Source organism: Hetaerina americana, unplaced genomic scaffold, assembly GCF_022747635.1.
Source record: "Hetaerina americana unplaced genomic scaffold, ioHetAmer1.1.p SCAF_19, whole genome shotgun sequence".
Taxonomy (NCBI): Eukaryota; Metazoa; Arthropoda; class Insecta; order Odonata; family Calopterygidae; genus Hetaerina; species Hetaerina americana.
Window position 1 is genome coordinate 6,898,482 of NW_027286752.1, and position 26,889 is coordinate 6,925,370.

Here is a 26,889-nt window from a genome sequence, read left to right on the forward strand (position 1 = left end):
ATTTAGGAAGGAGAGTAGATTCCTTAGTTGGCAAATTGAGACTGATATTCATGTGCTCAATGGCGTTACTTACGGAGAAAAGTAAATAATTGTAAAAGAAAAAAAATAGCCAACGCGGTGATGTTGTTCCTTGATTTCATGGCGGAAAAACACATTTTAACAATATGAAACATTCATTAACCTACCAAACCGAAGTAATTAACCATAAGGTACGTGAAATCGGCGATGGTCGAGCTCATCCTGAAGTTATCCTCGCGGTACATGACATTCACATAAACGGGGGCCAGTTCCTCTTACTTTGTCACCATTTGATTTCGCACAAAATTGTAAAAAAATAGAAAATCGTACCGCTTAGAATTTAGGTGGGGTTGCCCAAAGGCAGTTTTTGAATTTGAACCCCGGACCCTTCAGTCAGTAGTAGTAAGTAGTAAAAAGTAATAAAAAACGGAAAATAAAGAGTTATTCCTCAAGGGTCCATATTGGGTCCATTCTTGAACTTGATGGCGATTATTCATTTTAATGTCGGTTTCTTTTTGCTTTTCTCTTATTGAAAGCCAATCTTCAGCAAATTTCCTATTTGCGAGTACGAAAGGCAGAAGATGACTTAAGGAAAAATATCGCAACTGGAACACAAAAATGCAAAGAAAAAATACGCGAATGAACAAAATTTTGACCCTCCTTTATGTACTGCGTGCGGCAACATAACTTCATTTTTTCAAACCAAACTTCCTTTTTTGAAAGCAAAACGCTTTCAAAAAAGGAAGTTATGTCGCCGCACCCTGTACCAAACGTTACATTTCAATTCAAAATAACAATAAAAGTGTAGTATATGAAAAATTACTATTTGCCAATTCTAGAATAGAGGAAGATTTTGTGATTAGGTGAACGTGGAATTTACAATCTATTGTAACGATACGAATTTCTTGGGGTACTCGGAAATTCAAATTTTATGTTCCTCTGGCATACTTTATTTTAAAAGGTAATAAAGATCTCTTGGGCAGGGTTACGAGAACTACGGAGGATTTAAAGGTTGCTGGAGGATTCGGAGGGTGGGGACGAGTTTTTTTCCACGGCGTCCCAACACGTGCCAGCTCTTCTCCTTCAGCATAGATGGACCACCTTGGAACAAATGTCCCTCTCTTCACTTTCTTTCGCCGGAGGTCTCAATTATCCCAGCACGTGCCTCGAAATTCCTCTCCGTTGCGACCTACCTCGACAATTGAAGGTGAACTCTCTCACAGTTTTTTGCTTATGGTGTAAGTCGAGCATGGGTTTAAAAAATGGGGACATTTTCAGTCTTTATTATTTTCCCCACTTTTTTTGGGCGAAGGGTGAGTTGAAGCGGGGATGAAGTCCTGACCTCGTTTCCTCTTGGACGAATTGTGGACGTGACGAGGTGGATATTCCTCCACCCCCCCCCCCAATCTCCCTCCCCATTTCCCCAAATTTAGCCCGGAAAGACTTTTCGTCGGTAAACCATTGTACTCAATTCAATACTAGAGCTTTTCAACGTAATCTGGAGCCAGAAAATTTCATATACGTGATCACTAATTGGAGGGAGTTTGTTTTTGAATCCTCACGTAAGCCACTGCCTTGCGGTCAGGCTTCATTAGTTTCCCCATCGATCCGTCCATCAATTATGTTAACCTGATATCGGGCAAGGTGAAAAATGAAATTTTGGCATGCAGGATCAACTTATCCGGATTTACAACTATATATGTGTTAAATTACGCTGCATATTGATCAACTATTGCTTAGTTAGGAATTAATATGGGATTGACGGGGTGATGTGGGCATTTTATTGCCTAAAAAAATTCCCAACTAAAAATCGGCCACTCGTAATTTTATCTAGCCAATGAGCACATTTATTAAATGTCGCACCTCATATCGAGCGACGTTTAAATTTATATGACTAAATAAATCCTTGGAAAGATTATTATTTCGGGGAGTCATGTCATTTGTGTCACAGAGGTTTTTATGCGGCCTCATTTCAACTGTCTCTCGTGACGTCGACACGAGAAACACAAGGACGCTTTTCCTCCCACTTCCGTTCCATATCTTTAGCGGGAGTGAGGGTCGTTTCCTTTCAATGCTATTTAAGACTCCTTATTAATTCTCTTTTCCTAATTCCTCCTTGATCAAGCATCAGGAAAAACAGCGACTGACGGAAAATTATTATTCAATAACAGTTCGCCATTGGTTCCAACGATCAACTTTTAATTAAATATATATTCATAATTTACTGAAAACCTTTACTATTTGAAGCGGTTTGTCGAAAATGTCAAACCCATTTATGAGAAGGCGACCAAATCAAAAGACATTCAAATGTTAAAACAGATCAAATTAGAGTTGCCTTGTTAAAGACGACAATAAGATCCAGCTGCATACGACCGACTATTTCCCTAATTACATTTTGTCCATTCCATTATACAAGAACAGACAGGCCTTCGGAATTGGCATTTTTCTCAACAACAAGCTTTCAGTTTAATTTAGCGAAGAAGATATTCTCATAAACATAGGTTTTAATTAATAAATGTAAATCAGGGGGACCTTAAAACCATTTGGTCTTTTGAATTTCGCGTTTACGAAGTCATCCTTGAAAGAACTCAAGAAATACATCACCACTGATATAAAGTAAAACTCATTGCGTATGAGCTTGTGCTGGCCTTGAATTCAAAGTGTAAAGGCATGCCGAAGATTTCAATAGAAGGAAAATGAGCGGTAAAAGAGTAAAAGGAGATTGAGATTCATGTTAAAAAAGTGGTAGCAGTTACAAGGGGGAGGAGCGAGAGCTTACGTCATATTCATGCACTTACAAATTATGAACTGCAAAGCTAATTCAAGCCAATGGTAATGGGCGCTTATGGGCGCCCAACATACGCACACAACTTTGCTATCGAATATACAGTGATTGTATGTTCAAGAATCGGTGTCGTCGCTTCTTGAAATCTTCAGAATGATCAACCTAAAGGTGTCACAGCACGATGACACCCGTGCCGTTTGAAATAAAATATCTGTGGATAATAAAATTGCGCAATTTAGCAGGACACAGCTGACGATGGACCATGACGAGGGACTTAATAGACGAAGCGGAAGACACGGACGGAATGGAGGAACCACAGCGAACCATGCTAGGTAATTGACACCACTGTCTGCAGCCGATTTTGTTTAGCACTGGTGCTGTCGATGGCACCCACCGCCTCCAAGCGTGGTGTCCGGTCCCACTCACCGGTTCCGACGTCGATGGCCAACAGATCCGCTCCGCCTCGCCCTGTTCCGCCGCCCGCACCACCGCAAACCCATTCGTGAACACCCAGCGCTCCAGGGGTGTGGGCTCACCCTCGGACGGAGGGAGGAGGGGGGGCTCCTCCCTTTCCTCCGTCGTTCCGGGTTCGATTCCCTCGCTTGGTCGCCGTCCGTCCGACATGGCGAGGCAGTCCTCGCTCCGTTGTGCGGAGAGAGTGATGGAGGACACGCCGATTCACTCAAAACATCCTCCCGGCGAGGCAGAAAATATGACGACGCCCTTTCTTCTCCTCCCGCGACAATTTCCCTCTGTGCTCTCTTGAACCCTTTCATGGAAGCTCCTCCAGAGCGTCCCACGCCGAGGAGGGAGTGGGGGAGGAGGGCTATGAAAGGACCAAGCGGGCGCCTTCAGCACTACTCAAAGTAAGCAGCACGGCCAAGTTGCAGCTCCACATCACCTTCCCCATCGAACGGTTTTGCTTCCTCCTTATTTTATTTAAACACCTCCTTGTGCAAATCTCTTGACGTTAAAGCTCCTGGTAATTTAAAGCGACCGGAGACTGGGTGCCGGGCATAACTCCGTGAAAATACGTTTCTTTAATGAGAATAAGCTGTTTTCACAAGTGAAAAGATAACCAAACCTTTTTACACAATATTAGAAATAGCTGAAAGTGTTGAGGTATAATACAACTACGAAACGCGCTCGCCATCGAAGTAGTGGTATTGCTAGACTCGACTAAATACTTAGGCGTTACCCTCAATCACAATCTCTCCTGGGTGAAACATATGCCGGGATTATGTGAACACACTAACAAAAAATTAGGATTTATTAGAGAAGTGTTGGGAAAATGTGACGAGAAGGTTAAAGATCAATGATATCTTAGGCTATTTAGGCCTCATTTAAAATATGCTGCTAGTATATGGGATCCTCACGAAGTTGAATTGATTTTCAAAGAGTATCGCTTTCAACGTAGCATAGCTAAATTTGTAAAACGTTGCTATAATAATGTAGCGTATGCAAAATAGCAGCTAGGCTGGGAATCATTCATCGAGCGAAGGTGAAATAACATATTAAATCTATTTAATTAATTTTAAGGATTCCCCTTTAGGGATGACGTTGAAAGCGTATTATTAGACCCATCGTACTAGGTTATGTAGCGAGCACTCATTTGAGACACCGGGAGTCATAATATGTCTTGAAAAATACGCGTTTTTATTAGACAGGAGATGAAGAAATTCTCACCATGGAAATCACGAAACTGTCACTAGATGAGGTTAATTCAACAAAGTAGGAGAAATGAATGAGACTGCCAGGAAAGCGGAGTAAAGAGGGAATAAAAGCTGACTGGAAATTGTAATGATGTTGGTGGGGGCAATGAGATTTCTTCTTAACCATTTTCGTGTGTACGACTGTTATTTCCCCATTTTACATTAACGATAAGACTTAGGAAACACTCTGAATTTGTAAAATATTATCCCGAAACGAGAAATCCCCTATTTCTGTAAAATATTAAAACCAACCCTTTCGTCGCAAAAAAATAAAATAAAATTGGAAAGGTGAAATTAAAAGGAGAGTGGTATTGTAGGTTATGGCGTGCGTGCGTGGGGTTTTTTGGCTTGCGTGAGTTGGTCTCTGACGCGGGAGTAATTTCAATGCAAATCACGGCGCGGAAGAATACGTGTGATTGTAACATTTTACATTTTTGGTTATTTAATTTTTCAAGATGATCGGATTTCAATTATTTTACAGTCATAGAAGGTTTCCCACTTAAACACAACAGTTGAGCCGAAAATGGTACTTCGTCTAGTTAATTGTAAAACATGGTATCCGTGATGCGTTGGTTTTGATAAATGAACAAATATTACGAGTTAAAAAATAAAAAATATGGGAAGTAGCACAGGATTACGTTCTTTTTTTATAATGTATTTCACCCAAAAAGAGAAAAAAATCAAAGCGGAGGATTCTGCTTCAGAGTCTAGGAAGAGCTTTAACGATCCATTCTTTTGTTCGACGATTCAGGCCCTTGGAACAAGAGACATTTAATGAAAAGATACAGAAATCTCTTCACACAAAATGCGCCCTTGACTAAACCCGGAAACTTTCAATAAGAAATCAATTCGGTGGTGGAGAGCGGAGGATTCTCAGTCCGGATTCCGTCTCTCCGCGAGCGGAGGGGGTTGGGCCGGCGATGGTGGTGGTCGCGGGGCGAGAGCCGTCGACTTCGCCCTCGAGAGGGAAGCAGATTAATCGGCGGATAAAGCCTCACGCGTCGGCAAATCTCCTCTCGGGGACGAGAGTGTTTGGATTCAATTCTTTCGCCGTCATCCGAGGCTACCACCGCCACCCCTGGGGTTGATTGCGCTTCCGGCTCCGCCAACGAGAGGGTTTGGGACGACAGGACGCAAGGGGGACGTGAGGAAGGCCTTCCGTCCCATCAAGCACCGCGGCTCCTCGAGAAAAATGGCCTCCGAGTGATGGGCGCTCTATTGTTGCGGTCGCCAAGAGAGGGAGAGAGAGAGGAACGAAGTGAGGGAGGAGCAGGAGGGAATCAGGAGCAGACTTGGAGAGGGAAACTGTAAACGTTAACTTAATCGAGCTTCGCAAACTTTGTAGCATATTTTAAATTGAGTTAAGCTTTAATTTATAGTCTGATAAAACTGATTTCATTTGGAATATACCAGAATAAACTTTCAAATATAAACAAGATAATCTATTTACTACCGCGAAAACTCGCGTCAATTTTTTTTCACGTTTCTCAAATAAAAAATGAAATATAAAAGAAACCGATTAATTTTGCGTTTTTCTAAATAAGGTATACGTGAATTTTTTGAATTTAAGGTATTTTCCTTTGTGAGGAAAGATGATAATATTCCCTCACAATGATGCCAATCTAAATTAACTTTAAGAAACTCACATTACTCCGATGAATAAAAGTTTACGTTTTGTAAGCGGACAAACTCTGAACTTCGCGAGGTCTCTTAATCTCACGGTAATTCTAGTCGGCTGTCCGAAGGCATGATGACAAGTTGGCGCCGACGGGGTAGCAAATCGTCGAGCGTCGTCGTGATAATACCGTGAAACTAAGGGAGCCATTCTCAACGAATTATCGCAAATTTGCACTATAAAGTGTTTCCTGGTGGCCAGTGTGAGTGGTAAACGAGTGGTTATTGGGAGACGATGTAATCGAGTCGATCGAGCCTTTGACACGAAGGGGGAAAACCTTCTGAAGGCGTGAACAGTTGGACTGTGGTGCACAAGGGTTAGTTGCCCGTGATGGAGAGTACTGGAAGCTAAAATAAATCTCCAGGAACCGAAGAACTGTTTCCTTATTCCTTCCTCAGCGAATTTAAGGTTATTTTAATAAAATTTCAATTGAAATAGACGCAAGGCATTCGAAAGACAACGAAAAAAATATGCTGAAACAGTCAAATTTATTGAGGGAATTAACTCTTAAAGATATTTACGGTTGCCATGTGATCGTACTCGCCGGGCTAATAGAAGCGAAAAGGGTGGAGGAGGAGGCAAGAGCAGGGTCGCCGCCGACTGTACGGAGAGGTATACCGCTTCCCCGCGGGAAGTATAGAATGGGGTGTCTACAAATCAAATCGCCATTTAATTGCGGTGGCGTCTAATGTTAGCCAGGAAAGCGCCGAATCCGAACGACAGTTTTGAATATTCCAACCCGTAGGAAGTGATGAAACTTGAAAGGATAAGGGTGTTCTCGTAATTGCTTGAACTGGTTGTGACAAGTGACAAGAGGGTTAAATCGCTTATGTTTATAATTATAGCCAGAAAAGTTGTATATTTTAACCATTTGAACAACTTTATGTGTTTAATGACCATTTTGTCTTAAAGTTGGCGGAATCATCCCGAAATCTCGTGGGTTACGAACCAGCTATACCTGTGAGGCGGACACAGATCGTAGGTTACTCATATCGCTTAAGGAATCATGAGAAACAATCAAAGACAATGAACAGTTCTTCGAAAATTATAATTCATTTGATGAACTCAAAAGAATACTTCCTGGTTCGTCAAAAATGTTCTTAATTGAAAGAAAGCCCCAAAGGCAAAGGAGACATTTACGACAATTTGCTGGAAAAACAAAAATATTAATGTTACGAATTAAAAGCTGACGTTGAGAGAATGCTTATAATTCCGTATTAAATTAGTAAAAAATACATTGAGAACTCAAAGAAAATGGAAAGAAGTTGTGTCGCTAGGAAATTATAGAAAGAGGAATTCTTCTTCTCACGAACATTCCTTTGCGTATTGAAATGATGTAAGAAAAAAATGTCAGCTCAGAATCAGACAGAATCCATTTGAGTATGTCTGAGAAATTCTTCGTGTGACAGCCACTCACTTGGGAAACGTCTTTGAAAGAGTCAATAGACTTGGAAATCACGAACTTTGGTTAAAATTACCTCGCATCAATGCCAACTGCTAACTTCAATTTCACGAACCGGTTTCAACAATACTTTTATTACCTGAAGATGACGAGTTCTTTTGATGAAGGTGATGAAATAAAATAATTTTATATGGAAATTCATTCAGAATTCTTTTTACTCTATATATCTATAATCGCACAACAAGACACGGATGAAAACGATAGAAAGGATAATTAAATGGACAGGCCGAGAAATTTAAAATATATATTATCAGGGAAAAACTGCATTGTGCTCTGTTTTCGCTCCCAGAGCTTGATAACGTTCAGGTGAGCTTCTAAATTTCACTCGTGCAAACGAGAGAAAGATGGTTATTGCATTCCCAATGATAGCAATTTAGTGAAGATATGCTTTATCGAACGAGCTAGGACATAGAAAAGACAAAAGATGCTATTATATAGTATTCCCGTTTAAATTTTTAATGACTCACTCTCCATTGCGTTTAAACTAGTACTGCCGGAGGTATGAGGGATATTTAATTTAGGTTAACTATGAGACAAAGGGAATCATTATAGTCCCACTTTATTTGGCTATGTTAGACCACGGAGATAAAATAAGGGATATCAAATCCAATAAAGATGGATACAAATTCTTTCCTATCAGGTCAATCAGGAATCTTAAAAGTAAAATATCATAAGAGAAATAGCTAAGACATTCGAAATACAAGCGAGGACAAGATTAAACGCTGCGTAGACATCTGGTACATTCGTATGGGCATGTGCATGTGTATGCTAGTCGCTAGTTACATTGCTTGTGGATTAAAATAGGTTTGGCATAAAAATATTCTTATACATATATTTATTATATTTTTTAATATATATGTCTATTATATTATTTTCATAATATACATATATTTATTATATTTATATTTTTTAATATATATTTAATATATATTTTTTTGTGGGTGTGAATTGGCATGTATTTGTTTAATTGCATGTACTCTGTTTCACGGGTGGTGTCCTAGTACCATCTGCCACGCTCCCTTGCGACATCTCGCAGAGTATTGTGTAGATAGATGTAGATTATACCTATGGATGCATTTCATAGATAGATGTCAGATGATATCCATTGACCCATTTCAGTAATTCAGATAAAATTGGCATTCGCAAGTTTAACACGTGGAGAAAAAAAAGAAACGATACTAAAGATAATAAAAAAATCGATGCGCTCGTTTGCTTTAGGCCTCGGAAACAAACACTGCCGCCGTATAAAATCCGATCCGACGTGACCACGGCCGTGCATGCGAAACGAAAGCAGAATTAATATCCTCGAGGAAACACGGAAACTTCCAACTCAAACAAACAAGATTCATTTGGCGAGCAATGAACCAAACAGTTACGTACGAAGTTGAATGGCGAATATTTATGCGAGCAAAGGGGACGAAGCTGGTGCATACCAACCAAACCATTCGAGCGGTGGGACGAATTGTTCTCCACCGCATCCCACAGAGCGTGGAACCGCTCCCCACTCCCCCCGTCGTTGCCAAGTACTGCGGTCACCAAACAAGCAAGCAGTCGACCCAGCTGGTCTTTTTCTCACGGAGATACATCCATCAAATATGTCTGTCTACCCCTCCCCCGCCCCGCAACGTCTCCCACCACTTCCCCTCCAATATTGTACTATTACTTCCTGCCTCTCTTCGTTCCCTGCTCCCCTTCCTCCTCCCCCCATTTCGGAAACTATCACTGTTCGAGGGGCCTCCCCCCGCCGGTTCGGTAGGCTCTCTGGAACGCACAACCCTCACGGAGACAAACCACTTCCCCCTACCGCACGCTCCCTTCCCACGCAACCCAACCCTTTGCCTCCCTCCAGCGCTGCTTCCCTCGGTACCCGCAAATTCTCGACGAGACGACCTCCTCCACTCTGTATGTGATACCATCCGTGGTTGCCGTAGTTTAATTTCCGCGGAGACGCGACGGTTGGAACGCCACCGCAGCCCGCAGGGATGGACAGCGGTGTCCGAATGGCGGACGCTGACCACGAGGAGGAAAACAGTCGTCCGCAGTGAATTCTGGAAAAATAAGCGGACCCCAAATTCGTGGCAAATGGACTTTACGTATCTCCCACTCCACTCCAGGATCAGCCTGAAATATCGCTTTCGGTCCTCGTCCTCCCGTTTTCTGAATATAGCATCATACTAAATGACAGCTCTAACGTATGGCGCTGGTCTTAAAGTTAATTCATCAACATCTACGATATTTTATTTAGTTATTTTGCGTTAATCCGAAAACATTGCGTTGGCCTTTACATCGAACTTTTAACAATCATATATATATATATATATACATATATACATATATATATATATATATATATATATATATATATATATATATATATATATATATATATATATATATGTGTGTGTGTGTGTATGTATTATATATATGTAATATATTAATATCTATTACAATACATCCAATATACCAGTGTTTTAATACAGAATAAGTTTCTTACAACAGTGAAAATTCAAAAAAAAAAAAAGATGGGATTTAGATAATGTTTTTCGAAATAATTCGCCGAAAAATTTTAGAAAACCTTCAAGCAAATGAGAAACTCTCCCCAACTTAGAAATTATTTTCAGTACGGAATTTTTAAATTGATACAGGACGGGTCGTGAAATTTCGGGCGAAATAATTCCTCCGTGGAAAGAAATACACTCATTACTTAATCCTTATCCCGGATATTTCGTAAACTGCTCATCCTGCTCTAGTTTTTGCCCTCCTATTTTAATGTTAAGCTTGGCCTTTTTCTTTCTAGAAAATCGCATAACCTTTGTTTTATTAATATTGATTCTCATCCCATACCTGTCGCGCTGAATTTCCAATTTACTCAGCAATGCTTGCAGCCCCTTGGCTGACTGACAAACTAAAGCTTGGTCATCAGCAAACCTAACTGATTTTACAAATTCCCCGCCCACTTTCATTCCTACCTCAAGTTCTTCCCATGCCTCTTTGATCATTTCCTCTGCATACAGGTTGAACAGCAACGGTGATAATGGGCAACCCTGCCAACCCAGTAAAGAAGGATGCATAGTATTTTGATTGGCAATGGGATTTTAAAGACTGTGATCAAGTGGAGAATATTATACATACATGCGTGGTAAGGTGATGAAAAGAATAGGGGTGTTGAGCGGATTGAAGTTAGGTAGAGTGCATGCAGAACTAAAGAGGAGTCTGAGTGTCTAGTGCCTAGTTGTGTTTCCGTAAAGAAATTTATCATTCTTCGGTCTGTATGCATCCAAAATCCACCGTAAACTGTAGGCAACCAATAGTAATAAGTATTAATTATTTAAAGTGCAAAGATAATTGTAAAATCAGAGTCATAGGAAATGAATGCTCATAGATGTTTTTGAGAATAATTCATTGTTACAGCCACTTTCTTCGGCGAACACAGTTCTTTTTTTTAGTGTCGGAAATACGCGTTTTTCCAATTGTACTAATTTTATCTAAATGCCTATTTATTGATTTTTTCATTGATTGATTGATATATATTCTATTCTGAAAAATGATATTTCCAAAAACATTTAAATAACTCAAAATCCCATTGAAATGGTAAACATCGAAAAATTAAAAAATGTTTAAAGTATGAAATTGTCTAAATAAAATGGAAATGAAAAGCATGCAAGTCCATTAATGCATTGAATAGGCATTTCAGTGAGTGAACTTGATTAGAGGAAAGTATAACTAGAGGGACAATTTCACAACATTAAAATGCTATTTGAATTGGACTCAAAAACGTGGATTGCTCTGAGGAATAAGGAAATATTTTTGAGGAGTAACAGGAAAATGGATTCATGAACTTGTTTTTTTCCATTTATTATTCCTCACGTTAGTTGCAAATTAGGTGCCTCTTATCCCGAGTACATGACATTTTCGCGGTGACGTAGGAACGAGATGAATTAAGTTTTTAGAACCTTGGGAAAAAAGTTTCCGACTCGCTTATGCATTCGACGGTACGAGTCTGCACCAACCACTTACTGCACTCCATACGTGTCCAACTCTTTTGTCCGATATTTGCCGAGATTTAAGCCCGTTAAACATTGCTGCAGCCGTTGACATTTAATAATTTCTTCTTTTTTTAAGTTTGCAGAGAATAATTCATTTCTTCCATCCTTCACCATTCATGCTTCGTTGATTCAAACACGTTATTTACCATCAGCGTGCATATACGGGCTGCGTTTATTTTATTTTTTATTCAACGTTGGGGAAACAAGGAGAGAAAGCATGCCATTCACTCGAACGCCCACGGCAGACGGACGGGTGACATTTGATGGAAGCGGTGAGGAAGTGGATCTGGGAAAATGGAATTTCATGGAGGTACAAATATGACATGGTTTAACAAATTTCCGGAAGAATAAAAGGAAATCTTTCCTTCTTGCGTCTTTCACAACACTTCTCCGAATGGCATTCCCTAGATAAACGATTCGTTCGGTAACTGAGATATAAATAGATACCGCGAAAATACAAATAACATGATAAGATAGATATTAAAGTTGAACAAAGTTTTTGGATAGATTCAAAAACTTTATCCTCAGCAACTAATACAGTATTATAAAGTTCTTAAATTCACTTTTGAAAACGATTTAGATCAAGGAAGTTTGACGACTCCATTCCATGCCATTTCCATACTTTATAGTTACTTTATGTGATAGCGATACTCCGATTCAAATCTTCGTCATACGAATGGCATTCACTTTGTTCTTTATTTTTTTCAGGTGTTTTATTTCATTAAAACGTCTTTACTGCCGGTTGGAGGCATTAGTAGAGTAAATAATTATTAATGGGCGGGAAATCAATGTCGATTCCAGAGAAAATTTTATCAAAGGCATCGAGATGATGAAAACGAATTAATTTAAAAGTATATGCATGTTCTTGCGACCTTAACCGCAAAGGGCGGAAGGGAAATCCTTCCAATATTTTAATTTTCAGCTTACTCTGTCCTTGTGGAGTCGTCGTTAATTGAAAATTGATTATAATTGACTTTCCAGCATTAATACTGAGCAGGTTAAAGAATAGAGCCCTTAAGAAAACCCTTCATAAGGACAGCTCCAATCTCTTTCTGTCCTCAAAAAAGTAAAGAAATCCATAAAATCCTCTGTTTTCAGTTTCGGGTCCTCTTTGAAATTTTGGTTTAATTTGTTAATGGAGTATGCATGGATTTTATAAATCCTCGCCCCTGAATTATTTAGCAGCGAGTTCTTCGTTTATTAAAAGGGTACCTTCCAAACATGCATAAACATTCTCATTTCTTCTAAAACATCAGAATGCGCCAAGAGTGACCACAGAGACTTGTGTTAGCGGTTATTAGGGTACTCTATAAAGAAAATATTGTGCAGTACGTCTGCACAGGGAATATTTTATCAATTTGCCTCCGTTTTGCTCTCCTTTCTCTTCAGAGCGTGAATTGTTTCATTAGCCACCTCTCTTTTGGTGGACATGATAGTTTAACTATAAGCCCGCATTCGCATCACACCTCAGTTACCATGACAACACATCATTAATTGCCGTGCCTTCTTCCAATTACGCTCGATTACGCACTTAGTATTCTCCCGTCTTGTCTCTCTTTGCCGGTTTCATTTTTTTCAATCATAAAAACTCGACAGTTGGCGTACAGGTTTTTGCTGTTTACATTTAAGATATCTGTATACGAACGAGGCGCAACATGGTAGATATCTTGCATTCATGTTATTTTAACTCCAAATCACTAAAGAAGTAGGCCATTATTTGTATCAGTCTATAAAGAGCTAAATAGTGGACATTTAAAATCTACTCGTGAATCTACAAGTGAATTTGCAAGTCAATTGTATATCCATTTGTACGATATAATCGAATCAATAGATAGACATGTAAAACCGGTTACACAATTTCCCATATTTTATTTAAATTTCAATTGAAAAATATTGTTTTTCATTAATCTTAATACCTGTTACTTACTTAATAGCCAACAATTTGATTATGAGGGTAAAAGATAACAGAAGCTTTACACTTCCACACACTTTTAATGTCCTACGACCATAGTTTCGATGCTGCGCATCATCGTCAGGTGTCATGGTCGTAGGATATTAAAAGTGTGTGGAAGTGTGAAGCTTCTGTTATTTTTTACCCTCATCATGAAGAAATTCCACAAAGTTTAGCCTGAAACTGTTAACTTTGTCAATTTGATTGTTTTACGATTAATAGTCATTAAAGTTACCAAAAATTTATATTCTAAATGTTCAAGTAATCTTATAGGTGAAATACGTCTTATCACACGTACAAGTATTAATTTTTACAATTTCATGGGAGGAGAATCATTCGGGTATTAATGCCAATTGCGATCATTTTTCATGTAAATGTATCAGTAAGAATTTCTTTTCTTCTTTCTACAACGAACACTATATCTCAACCAACCATTCATCTAACTCCGTCAATATTGTCTACCTTCTGGTTTCACCCAAAATTCACCCCTCTTGCCCCACCATGCATGCTATTTGATCATTCCTTACTTTCTCGCCGAATTCTTTCCTCCACACACACAAGTCACCCTTAACTTATCCACCTTTTTTTAAGGACCATTGGATCCATTCAATGCCATACTTTATATTACAGTAATCCTTTACCCCCCTTTCCCACTTTATTCCCGGTAATGAATTCCTCTTTTCATAAATGCTTAAATTTTTTCTGCCTATATAATTCTTATCTCAATATTTTATTTGCCGCTAAAACATCCAATTTACTCAAAAATTCTTCCCTAAATTTTGAGAGCTCCTCGAGTTGATTGATGTGCTTGACCTCCCAATGTCTTCGAATCTGCCCATCTTGAAGAGAAAGAAATACACACCAGTTTGGTTTTCAACTGTTTCATCTTTCACCCATATTTTGAACATTGATCAATGGTATTATGCTAGTTAGTTATCTCCAGTTCGATCATCGTTAGACACACCTATCATGCTAAAAGTATTTTTTCTGCTTAATTTATGAAATTTATTTATTCGTAATTTAAAATTTTTTACTTTTATTAGTGCATTTATATTTCATTTAGTTATATTATCCGTAAAGGATTCCATTTCGATAGAAAAAGTAAATATTTACACGGTCGAGTGAGCAATCTAAGTAATGATTATTAAAATATACACTTATAAGCATTACTTAAAAAGATAAATCTGAGGTGATTCATTTCGGAGGATAGTAACATGCGAAAGCAGATTTTAATTACAGAGACATAAATTGCGCAAAAAAATGAAAAGCAACCCTATTGATTATTTCACAGCTGAGCATGGGAAGGCGACAACATGAAGTTTGGAGGACGCGAAACGTTGATGAACAATTCTTCGCTTTCGGACCGAATCGTCTAAACTTGGAACTGACCCCTGCACGTCAGCTGACCTTCTCAATTCACATTCGCTCCTTTGCATTTTCTTTTCAGAGGAGAGATGGAAAGGGATAAAGAACGCCCAACCCATTCTTCGCCCGCGCGCAGTCCCTCTCTCACTCTTCCCCCCGCCCTTCCCCTCCTAAACCTTCCTCCCCAGACCTCACCCCCCCCCTCGCCACAATTCGGAGACCTCCTCCTGCCCCACTTCAACAACGGAATCCCCCACCTTTCACAGTTTCACGATCCAAAGCCTATTTTCCACGGCGGGTGGCGGGGGCGAGTGGGTTCCGGGGGCCAAGTGGATCTCGGAGCCGTAGACAGAGAGAAGAGGGTGGCGGGTGGGATGGGGGACTTTTTCTGGAGTCTCACGGGGCTGTGCGGGGGGGGGGGAGGGTGCATCCCCCTTTCCATGCAACCCCCTCAACCGCGCCCAGCCCTCGACCACTAAGGCGTCGAGGGCCCTTGAAGCGGAGCAATGTTATGCAAGGGCGCGGGGGTGGGTCGGGGGAGCAGGCTCAGAGTGGACCCCGGCAAAGAAGAAGGGGGGGGGGGTGGGAGACCCCCGTCAAAGGAGAAAGAGGGGTCGAAGGCAGCACGTACACAAGGGGACGGAGGTGGCTGTCAATGTTGGGAGGGAGGTGGAGTGGGGCCGTGAGGGAGGGGTGGGTACGGGCGGATGGGGATGGGAAGTTGCACAGGATGATGGGAAGGGAGCAGCGTCGCCGATCGAGCGTGAGTGAAGTTACTACCACCGGGTTCCCTGCGAGAAAATCTCGTACTTCTAAATCACCTGCTAGCTGCACTCTTCACGAGGAAAGTAAAGGTAAGCACGGACACATATAATGGGCGGAACTCTACTACAGGAAAATAAACTACCCAAATAAATCCGCTGCTGCTGAAATAGCAAAGCGAGAGGATGACAATGCAACAATTTCTGAGTGTAAAAATTATTCACCTTGATCGGGATTCGTACCCGGATCCCTTGATTCCCGGCCGAGTGCTTTAGCCAGTTAAGCTATCGAGGCGTCGCGAAAGCTTAACTGGCTAAAGCACTCGGCCGGACATCGAGGGATTCGGGTTCAAATCCCGATCAAGGCAAATAATGTTTACACTCTGCAATTGCTGCATTGTAATGCATATTAGCGGATGACTCCGTCAAAAAGTTACTGTCGCGGAATCTCCCGCAGTTTCTTGGTATTTGGGAGAATGACGTTTCAATATTTCACTCCGGCAAAAGCTGTGTGTCGGAAAGTGTCATTTCTTCTAGATTTCCACGGTTATAGTGGTGGTACTCTATTAGTCTCGAGCAAAAGAATATTAACACAGTGTATAATCTTTGCTCCTACCTGGTTAATGATATCCGTGAATTTAATCACACTAATAACTAATGCAAATTTTGACTTACCGACTCCCTTTTGCAAAGTATTTAAATTCAATGTCATAGACTGCTCGTCAGACTCGTTCAATACACTTTCTCCCGAATAATAGATTCAAGTAGTAGTAGTAGTATTTAGGGGAGGCGACCAACAGCTGTGGTCATTTGCGCCATAGATGGACAGGAAAGGATGAAGGGTGGAGAGAAACCCGGCGTCGGCATTAGCCTACTCTTTACGAAAGGCGCCAACGGGTCCACGGCTTAGCGCCCCATCCGACGGACGGCGTACTCACTCAAAGTGCCCTCCACAAAGCACCTCAAGTAGGGATCGAGATACCTCTGAAAAATATTCAACACAGCCGGGATTTGAACCCGGGCCCTATGGGTGGGAAGCCAGTACGTTAGCCTCCGCACCATCTCGATCCCCTAATAATTTCAAATGATTTGAGAGAGAAGAGCACGAAATGGAACAATGCATCAAAAATCTACTTCCCTTCTTCAAATTAAGGATGAGTGTGACCAATCGGTTACGTGGGAGCCCTCATCAGTCTTCATTTATGAAGCAAAATGGTCAGAAGTTTTTGTTTTTTTTTGGAATTGGTCTTGCAGCGGTACTCATATATTCCGAAATCGAGCACTACAATAAGTCGCTCTTCAATTCCGTATAATTCTTTCCTCCCTTCATCCCATCCAACACTTCTACTCAATTCCTTCTTCCCCTTCCTCGTTTGCCCAAAGTTTTCCCCTCCATCGTAGTTTTTAGCATACCATCGCCAATAAAAACGCTCTGAATCCATCTTTCCTGTATCCTAACGATTTCTTCCAACGATCATCACTCCTCCCTCACCACGCCTAGCAATTCCTCGTTTGTTTTCCTCTCGTCATTCTTCTCATTGTTTCCGCGCCGTACAAAACCACGCTCCATATCTAAGTTTTGACGAGCCTTTTTGGAATATCCTTATTCAACGTCCTCAGCAATAATATATTATCATATGACCGATTCGCAAATTGTTGACCCATAACCACAACATGGGTCTCCCTGTTGAATGAAAAAGTTGCAGCTACCGAGTCACGAGATCCAATTTCACGGTGTTCATTTAGCATTTGAGCCTCTAGGCCAGGGATGGCGAACCATTTGGCTATTCAGTGCCAACGTTTATGTACGTAATAAGAGTATACTCTTGACTCGCGTGCCAACCCATCGAGTGATCACTGTGAAATTGCCCGCAGCACCCTCCTAGCTCTGCGTGCCACTTTGGACACGGGTGCCATAGGTTCGTAACCCCCGCTCTAGGATATTTAGTGTTCATCGTGGTGAATCGCGTAGCATTGGTGTAATAGTGATTTGAATTCAGTCCGGCTGATGTATATTCGTCCAATTAATTAAATACCGTCACGAAGTAATATTAACTGTCATAATTTTTCATTTTATCATACACTCTGAAACTTTTCAGGTATCTCTCATAGTTCTTTGAAATGAGGTAAAATATTGAAATTAGAGATGACTCCCACAATTTTTGCAATGCATTCCAAAAGTAATGCAATTGAATTTCCCGCGCCGCTTACATTGGTCGGAGTGAGATCAAACCACCTGAAGTTTGCCGCAAAACCGGTCTCAGTGCTCTCCATGCTGTGGAAGCGGCAGGACGTCAGTTATTGTAAACCTCTGCGCGCCGACCGTGTCACGAAAAAATGGAATCGACGATCGAGCAACGTTACGCTCGATCTATATAGTGACACTATCAGTTTTACTGATAGTGTCGCTCCCAAGATCAAGTATTCATAAAATTGCACCGCTTGGATTGATAGAGAGAGGAACAGGGAGGAGGGGACTGAGAGAGCACGACGTTGGAGGGAGCACAGGGAGACCAAAATTATGCAAACGAAAGACCAGCAGGCAAAGTATCAGACTTATTAGTTACTACGGTTTACATATGGTTATTGAGTCCTAGATGAAAGCTTGGAATCACCTTAAGAGTTGAAAGGTAGTGATGAGGCACGTTAGGCGGAATGACCGAGGGAGAAAGTATAAGAATGGCATCGCAGTGAAGGGGGTTAGAAAATTTAGTGTCGTGTTAAGTGGACATGGAAGCGCAGCAGCTCTTAATCTCTGGGTCCATCGAAAATCGACCCAAACGTGCCCGCTACTATTAATAAAAGGGAAACCCGGAAAGTATCCATAAATATATTCTGAAAATTTGATTCGGAATAATCAGAGCCAGTTACAGCGCCGTCGCTCTGATCCGCGCCCTGGTTGGCGGGCAATCCATGCGTATCTTTGTGGTCGGGGGGTGTTTGTCGCAAGGGGTGGAGGCAAAAGACTTCCCGAGGGGCCGAGCAGTGTGACAGGCTTTGGAGTGGTTTTGGGGAGGTACGCCTTACGCGAGAGGGAGAGTAGCGGGGGGGGGGGCGGTTAGTTTGTCGGGCGGCGTGAGGGGGCCGAGGGCCAAGCGGTTGAGTCGAGGGGTGCGAGGAGAAGGAAGGTTTGGAAGAAGAGGTTGGGGGCGAGGGATTTTTGGAGTGTCCTTGAGGAATTCGAGCGAGTTGTACGCTAGAGTAGGGAAGGGGAGGGGATTTTAAAGGGGTTGCGTGGGATATGGAGACAAAAGGGCACTCGTCTCCCCACCCTTATTACAAATATATATATATATATATATATATGTTATTATTATTATGTGTATATACACATACATACATAAAGTGCCAGGGCAGAGGGGTTGAGAGAGCTGATGAAAATATATCTCACGAGTTTTCAGACGAAATTTGCTTCTTAACGCAAAAAAACGCCCTTTGAGCGCGTATTTCTTTTCTTACGAAAATGTTTGATAAATTCTACGTTCAGCCTTTAAAATATTCTTTTGAAGAAGCAATAACCGAATAGGTTAGTGAAACGTTAATTAATATTCTCATTTTCCTTGGCAGAGACAGTATTTATAGTTTATTCTTTGACATATTGGGCTAATGCTAATTCAATTTCTTTCATTTTGGCTGGCAAAACTCGTGAAATTAAACTTGTGAAGCAAAGCTACTTGGTTCTTTTATCGCGATTCAAAACCTTCCATTCATTATAAATCTATAGAAAATCAATTTATTTATCCACCAATTGCCTTGGAATGTGTCCGTCTAAATTTAAGAGAAAATGAAAGAAAACGTGGATGGAGTCAAAAAAGAGGTAAACGGGAAACGGGTGAAATGGGTGTTGGAAGGGTAAAAAAATCATACTAAAGTAGAAAATCTTTAGCAGATATCGGAAACTCGCATCATTTTAGAGTTGCAGGACTGGTAATGTCGCAAATATTTCATCGATTAAAATATTACGTAAGCGAGTCAATCACTTACTTAAACTATCCACTGATAATATTATTTCAAAATGATACTGAACCACGCTTGAGTATCTAAACATTAAAAACATCTATTTACGGAAGTGAATGCTCAAATTAGTAAGCGACTACAAGTATTAAAATGGAGGCATTAACTTTCAACTCTTCCAACAACGATAGGATTCGTAACTAAATTTCTCTGTTTCAAAGTTAAAATAAGAAGCACGCAAACAAATACTGATAAATGCCTGTGTAAATCAATACAAACGATCAACCGCATGCGACCCGTTAGTACTAAATCTTATGCAAAATTCTATTTGCGTCGTCATTATGATGAACGAACCGTTTATGTTAAAGCAACATCTTGTTTGTGGCGTAAATGGAGAAAAAATCTCGAAAATGAACAATACATACAAGTATAATGGTAATATGTGTATCGTAAGTGTGGCCACTATTAATTCACTTGTACGTGATTTGTATGACAAGTAGCGGGAAAAGTTTTTGAAAAAAGTATGTATTTCAGACATTGTTACAATGCCTCAAAATGCTTCAAAGTGCATCCCTTGAGTGTCGACACACTTTTGCCGGCGGCTTTTCGACGACTCGAAGACTCCCTGGTTGGCGGATCCCGAAAGGTCCTTAAGGGTACGCGTGCTAGCTTCTTGGACGGCACTTAGGGTCCCATTCTGGTGTCCTTTGAGGGACGATTTAACATTTAGAGTAGGAAATTGTCTGAGAGTGCCAAGTTGGGGGAACTGTAAGGGGGTTGGGAAATCGTCGCGACGCCGTTGTAGAAGGTCTTTGCCAGCAGAAACTCGACTCTGTTCTTGGTCGTCCGTCTATCTGTTAGGTATCTTCGGGACGAGTTTAGCGCAGATCTTTCGCATTGCTAAACTATCAGTGATAATTGTGTGCACTGTATCCATGCCAATACGACCTACATTCATGCGAACACTTAACCGACGGTCTGCATTCAGCACTTCAGGTACACCTCAGAAAAAAGTGATACCGATACTTTTCATACACACCATGTCAACTTTGAAATACTCTTCAAAATTGCCATTTACCCCTTGGAAAATCCATGGCAAAATCCATATCTACTTGACAAAAATTGTCATGAAGATATGTCTTAATTTAATCTTAGTTCAAATAGAAATCTAACACTAAATTTTAATCGAAAATATATAAATAAAACGGAATAGGTAATATCTGAAAATAATTCGGTGAATAAAGAAAACTGTCAGTTATATACATTTATCAAGTGAAAAAGAGTCCTGATTGTATAAAGAACAATTGAGAATCCAATATACCACTACCTCCAAATGAAATACTTAGCATCGAAATTCTATCCCTTGCAAATTAAAGTTTTACGTTGAAACTGGCGAAGGCATATAAATCAATGTGAAATATTACAAAGTGATTCATTTGCATCGCATACATTTCTTTTCAGCTTGTTATCCCACAAGTTTTGCCCAATCTCATGTATTATGAATAATATGGCTCACGCACTGCTCCAAGTATTTAAGTCATTAAAGTCATTATTTAAGTCGGCCTGAAGACCGACAAAGGCGTATGAATTAACTCGGATGTTAGAAACCCATTTATTCGTAAAACGCACGAACCGAAACAGATTGTACAGGGGAGAGAGGCAGTTCGAGGGAACAACCAAAGAGGAGCGAATCACGCACGTGACAGGGCCCGCAATCAACTTTTGGGGCGTTCGTGAATTCAGATTCGGAATAAGCACCGGGAACGAACGGTCTTTCTTTTCGCCCGCGGATGACCACTCGAAGCAATGGGATCTCCGATTACGAAATCACTCAGGGCTCGCTACGCGGAAATGAAAGCACCCAGCCCCGCCATGAATACGAATGGAAAACATGAAACACGGAACGGATTCTCTGATTTACTTCCCCTTATTTTAAATGCTAATTCTCCTCCTCTCCAATCCCGGATGATAGCGGTCGTCCACTGCCAGTTACGTCTTCCGTAGCGGTACGATGACGTCGAGGGGGCTTTTAAGTTCGGTGACGAAGGCAGGCTTAATGTTTCTCTTGCGTTGGAGTACGCTTCTTCAGCAAAGCAACTGACATGAATTTTTTACTCAATCGTTCAAATGAGTATGCCTAGAAGATGATGAAGGTAAAAATTAAGGTTTGAAAACGGTTTTGCCTCCAGTCCAGTAATCGAGTTCATGTCTCCGTTTCGACCAGGAGACGTCTCCATGGCTGTGGGCCAATCTTCTTTAAGAAAAACAACTTACCCGATGTAAATTTAACGAAATCTATTTTGAAAGTTCATCAATTTGACGCCGTGGATACCTTTTAATAACTACACACTTTGTGTGTGGAATTACAAAGTCAACAATTTCATATCATTTCAATATGTTATGCAATTCCATAAAGTTTCGCCGGAGACAGCAAATGTTTTTTTTTAATTACTCCCACACGAACAAATATGAGATGGAATGTAGCCTCTCCCTTTCATTGGCAAAAATTATCAAGATCTGTCCCACTGGATGTGCATACATTTCTCGGATTTTGGAAGCTAAAACCATTCTGTTGACTACATGTGACATATGGAGCATGGATACATTTTCAATTTTTAAAAAAGCTGTTTCACGACTTTGAGTATAATACACGACATAGTTGAATACAGATGCAATGAATAATTACGACTACATGATATATTCCACATTACACGAGCGTGAAACTTCACATTTAATTTTACATTTGTCATTCATTTACAACGACCACAGTTTCGCTGTAGTAAATCATCATCAGTGCACGTAATAGTTCATATTAAGTAAATTGCAAATTTGAAAATTACTGTCATGCTTTTTTTATATCTTTCAAAATGAAATATTCCTTTGCAGGGGAAAGTTAAACTGTGTCCTATTACACTGGAGGGGTTTCATCAATATTAAATAACAATTCCTTATACATTTTCACGATTGCCGTTTCATATTCCATTATTCTCCACAGTAATTCCATCCCAATCAAATCTCTTCCCATTCCGTTTCCTTTCTTTCATCCCCCCTTTGCATCCCATCCCTCTCGACATCCCCTCTCATCCCCGCATACCTCCGTCCTCCCTTTCCCTTCTCCTCTTTTACCAAGTTTAATTGTTCTCCCCCTCGCGAATATACCTCCCCCCCACTCCCCAATTATCTCCCGTAACTATCAAAATCTCATTCTGCACGCGGCCATTCTTCTCCCCCAAACCCTCGTGTCCCCTTCACTCCCTCGTTACGGGACCCCCACCTCTTGAAGCAACCTCCCCCCTCTTCCCCGTTCTCTTCACAAAAACCCTCCCTCTCTCGTTCCACCCTCGAAGTACATGCAGCTAAAGCCACGCGCGACCACAGCGACGGAGCAGTCAATATGCCACCCCTGCCCACACCACAGTGGTGGTTTGCAATGTACCATGCAGATATATAATATGTGCACATGTATTTCCCGTATTCTCTTGATTTGCATTTTATATTCATTTATCCACTTTTTACTTGTCCTCTCCGTCTCCGATTTTTCACTTTGCTGTCGTCCAAGTTCTACGCCGCATAATCTTTCTATCTTGAGTCTGCCTCACTTGGTAAGCTAATGCTCACGAATCCCTTGCTCCCCTCTATCACTCTACACGCTTTTGCTACATGCTTTTCGAGACGAAACCGACACACTTTTATATTTTCGATTTTTTCTGGCTCAACTTTGTGGAAGTTCATGTACATTAAATAAAGAATACAATTTATTTTTCCACTGTTATTTATTAATATTATTATTATTGTACCTGATGATAACGCCTAAGAGTTGAAACTAGTAGTGCCAAAATAAAGAACAGTGGAAAAATACATTGTGTTCTTCATTTAATGAGCATTTTTATATCTTGAATTATCCCCCTTGTCGGTGGAAATTTTATATCTTCAAACGTAACTCTGACTCCTCTCTTATAGCCACACAGCCAATTACTGAACTCTCCTTAATCTAGAAAAGACTTTTCATTTCATATGTAAGCAAGTTTTGGGCGTGATGCTCTTTGGAGGCTCAACATTTTTATCCATATGTTAGGACCTGTTATATGATACTAATATCGATTTTGGTTTCTTGTTTTTTTTTAAAATTCTATCACTGGTCGCCCTGTCTTGTGATTAGTCGCTATTTTAGCAAAGCTGTAGCCTCATTTATAAAAATATTTGGACAAATCACGATCTTTCGGAAACTCTCAGCTCAAGGATTTCTACAAGTGGATGGAATGAGGTTTTAATACCTCGTGACTGGAAGTTAGCTCACATCGCCCATATCTATAAAATCGATGATAGGGAGATCCCCAGTAATTACATTCCGATTTCATTATCATTGATATCCTATCCATAATATTTCTGATAATATTACGGCCTCTCTCGACTGTTGGAAAATACTCTGCGGTAAACATCACAGAATTAGGAAGAGCAGATCACGTGAGGCAAGGATGGGACGATTTATTCATTCTATCCTGAGATTGGGGGATGGAAATACCTAATTGAATGTTGTATTTATAGATTTCAAGAAAGTCTTCGATAAGGTCCCTCACGAAAGATTGATACACAAACTAAGACATTGTGGTATTTACGAGAAAGTGACTAACCGGATTAGGGACTACTAATCAAAGAAAAAAATATTGGCGACAACGGGGTTGAGTTCACTTGAGGTTGACGTAATTTCAGGAGTGCCGCAAGGAAGTGTTATAGGGTCCATAAACTCTTCTTCTCATGGATTAACGCCCTGATATACCACGAAAGCAGCAATCTTAGATTATTTTGCAAAAAACACATTTAATGATGGTGAAGCACATGGTGATTTGCTGAGAAAACAGGACATCGGCAGATTTCTGGACACTCTTTTAAGAGTTAAATACCAGAAAATGTACAGCACTGAAGTTTCTCAATAAAAGAAAAAAGAGGCAAAACATAAATTATAAAATAGATGGGATAGAATAGAGGACTTCAGAACGGGTCAAATACCTGGGTGTTTGTCATTTCACTTAAATATAGACACCAAACCTTTCGTGGGGATAACAGAACAGAAGAATATGCGGGTCCCCCATAAAAAAGCTAGATTTCACTAGCAAATTTATAAGAATATGTAATGATAAAGTAAGATAGAATTGTTAATTCGCCGTGGTTACGACTAATGTATGCACTAGGATGGGCGACATGCATCTGGAATCAAACCAAACGTTTTTTCCCATGGATCGCGCCCATGCATGCCCAAGTACGGGTTCCACATAAATTAATGAATGAAAGTAAACGTACAACCAGTTTCATCTGTGAGGGCATCGTAATAAATAGTAAAATAAGCCGTAAAATATTTTGCAGATGGTATGAATTGAACCCGAAAACCACGACACTTCTTAACATCCCCAGTAAAAAGGCACTTCGTGGTATTCGAGAGTAGTATAATGCCTTCTTCCTCTGTATTTTCATTCCACCGTTCTCCATTCTTCTCTTCCCCCATCCTGTAACCTCACCAAACCCTGGCATCATCCACGTCTCCCTCCCTGCGGCAACCCCGAGTCAACCCAACGCCAATCCCTCCGAGCCTTTCCCCCCTCACTCTCCCGCCTCCCCACTCCACCCTCGCCGCCTTCCATTTCTGCCGCTATTGTATTCCACTTATTTCGGAATCTCGCAATTTCCAAGGCGCCTCGCCACGCTTCCCGTGAGCGCAGCAAGGGAAGGGGATTAATGCTTCCATTTCCCCCTCATGAAAAAAAAGGAAGGGACCACTTGTCTCACGCCACCGTCCCTGGAGTCGTATCCTTGGAGACTTTGTGGGGGAAGGGGAAAGAGGATGGATCGTTTGCTACAGCTCACCGAACTAATACGCGTCGCCTAGGATGGATGCTGACATCAAAGTAGACTTGTCGACAAATAAGCTGATTACTAAAGGAAAATTAGGGATTTAATTCTAAATTTTCTAACAGCAATTGCTCATTTTATGATTTGAATCAATTAAGAGATCGTCTTTTTACTTATAGTTGAAAAACATAAATGTTGCAAAAGTCCTGTCAGATTTTATAAGTGCAGCTACCGTATTATTTTCTTTTTGAATAAATATATAATATTCTAAAATATAAACTTTGAAATAGGAGAGAACCAATCAGATATAGTTCACTCTTCTGTCATCAAATCTGTTCTGTATAGTTAATCCGTAGCACGAAACTATTATGTTGACGAGCTCAACAACTGATTCGCGCTTCATTAAATTTGCTTACGTGTGACCATGCCAGGAACACACGTTGAATAGCAGAATATTCTCAAGGGATGACCTATGTGTTCAGGCTGTATCTATGGGCGGAAAAAAACATAAGATCATGCTTACGCTTGCTTATTTATGCTCACATATAATCTTTCATAAATTGTATAAATTTATGTGACTGAAATAATTGAAATAAAAAGAGACAAATCATAAAAATAACGCAATGGTGAGACGGGTTATGTCTTAAGCCTTGGAAGCTGGAGTTTGACCATGGAATTGAACTAAAATGGCGTTGCTTCCCAGGTGGAAATTTGGAAAGCCCTTTGGAGAATTACGTTGAGGACCTGGATTGGGATGGAGACGAGAAAACAATCCAACGGACCACTACCGATTGGTTGAATCACAAAGGAAAAATTGCTTTACACATTTTCTTTAGGATTAGCCGTAGGAAGAAGTATATAAAAAATCGATAAGGCATCCATATAAATTGTAATGAAATACTTCATGGCTCAGCTATGAACAAATACTACAATAGGAAGGAAAAGCTTCACGAAATGATTATAGACGAAATATGGAAACGGGTATTGTGATTCGGAACTACAAGGAACCATGCAATCCAGAGAAGGTTTTTACGAAAGAGATGAGGTTTTATACTTATCTTTTGCTTTGGAAAGAGGAGGGAAAAATTTTAACTTACAACCTAACCATTTGGCAGTCTTTTAAAAAGAATTTACGATCGGATTCCCCTTCGTCAAGGGATTTATTTGCGATTGTGAATATAATCTTTCAGGTATCATTATGTCACTAGTAATTCATTTACATTGGATTTGATTAATATTGGATTATACTATTATTGTAATGCAAATAAGCATAATCGTAGAGTGTTAAACAAAGGAAGAAAACATTTTGGGCACTC

At 40.4% G+C, this 26,889-nt stretch overlaps 1 protein-coding gene across 2 annotated transcripts in view; it reads right to left on the minus strand.

Moving 5' to 3' along the window:
- The window catches only part of ChAT (Choline acetyltransferase), a 290,787-nt gene that overhangs the window by 69,172 nt on the left and 194,726 nt on the right, over positions 1-26,889 (minus strand). The window contains exon 1 of one of the 2 annotated variants that reach the window (XM_071584492.1): positions 3,230-3,515. The exons of the other annotated variant lie outside the window; for it this stretch is intronic. Within the exon in view, the coding sequence (XP_071440593.1) occupies positions 3,230-3,427 (198 nt within the window). The 5' untranslated portion in view covers positions 3,428-3,515. Of the gene's footprint in view, positions 1-3,229; positions 3,516-26,889 lie in introns of those variants that run through there. 2 annotated transcript variants of the gene reach the window in all.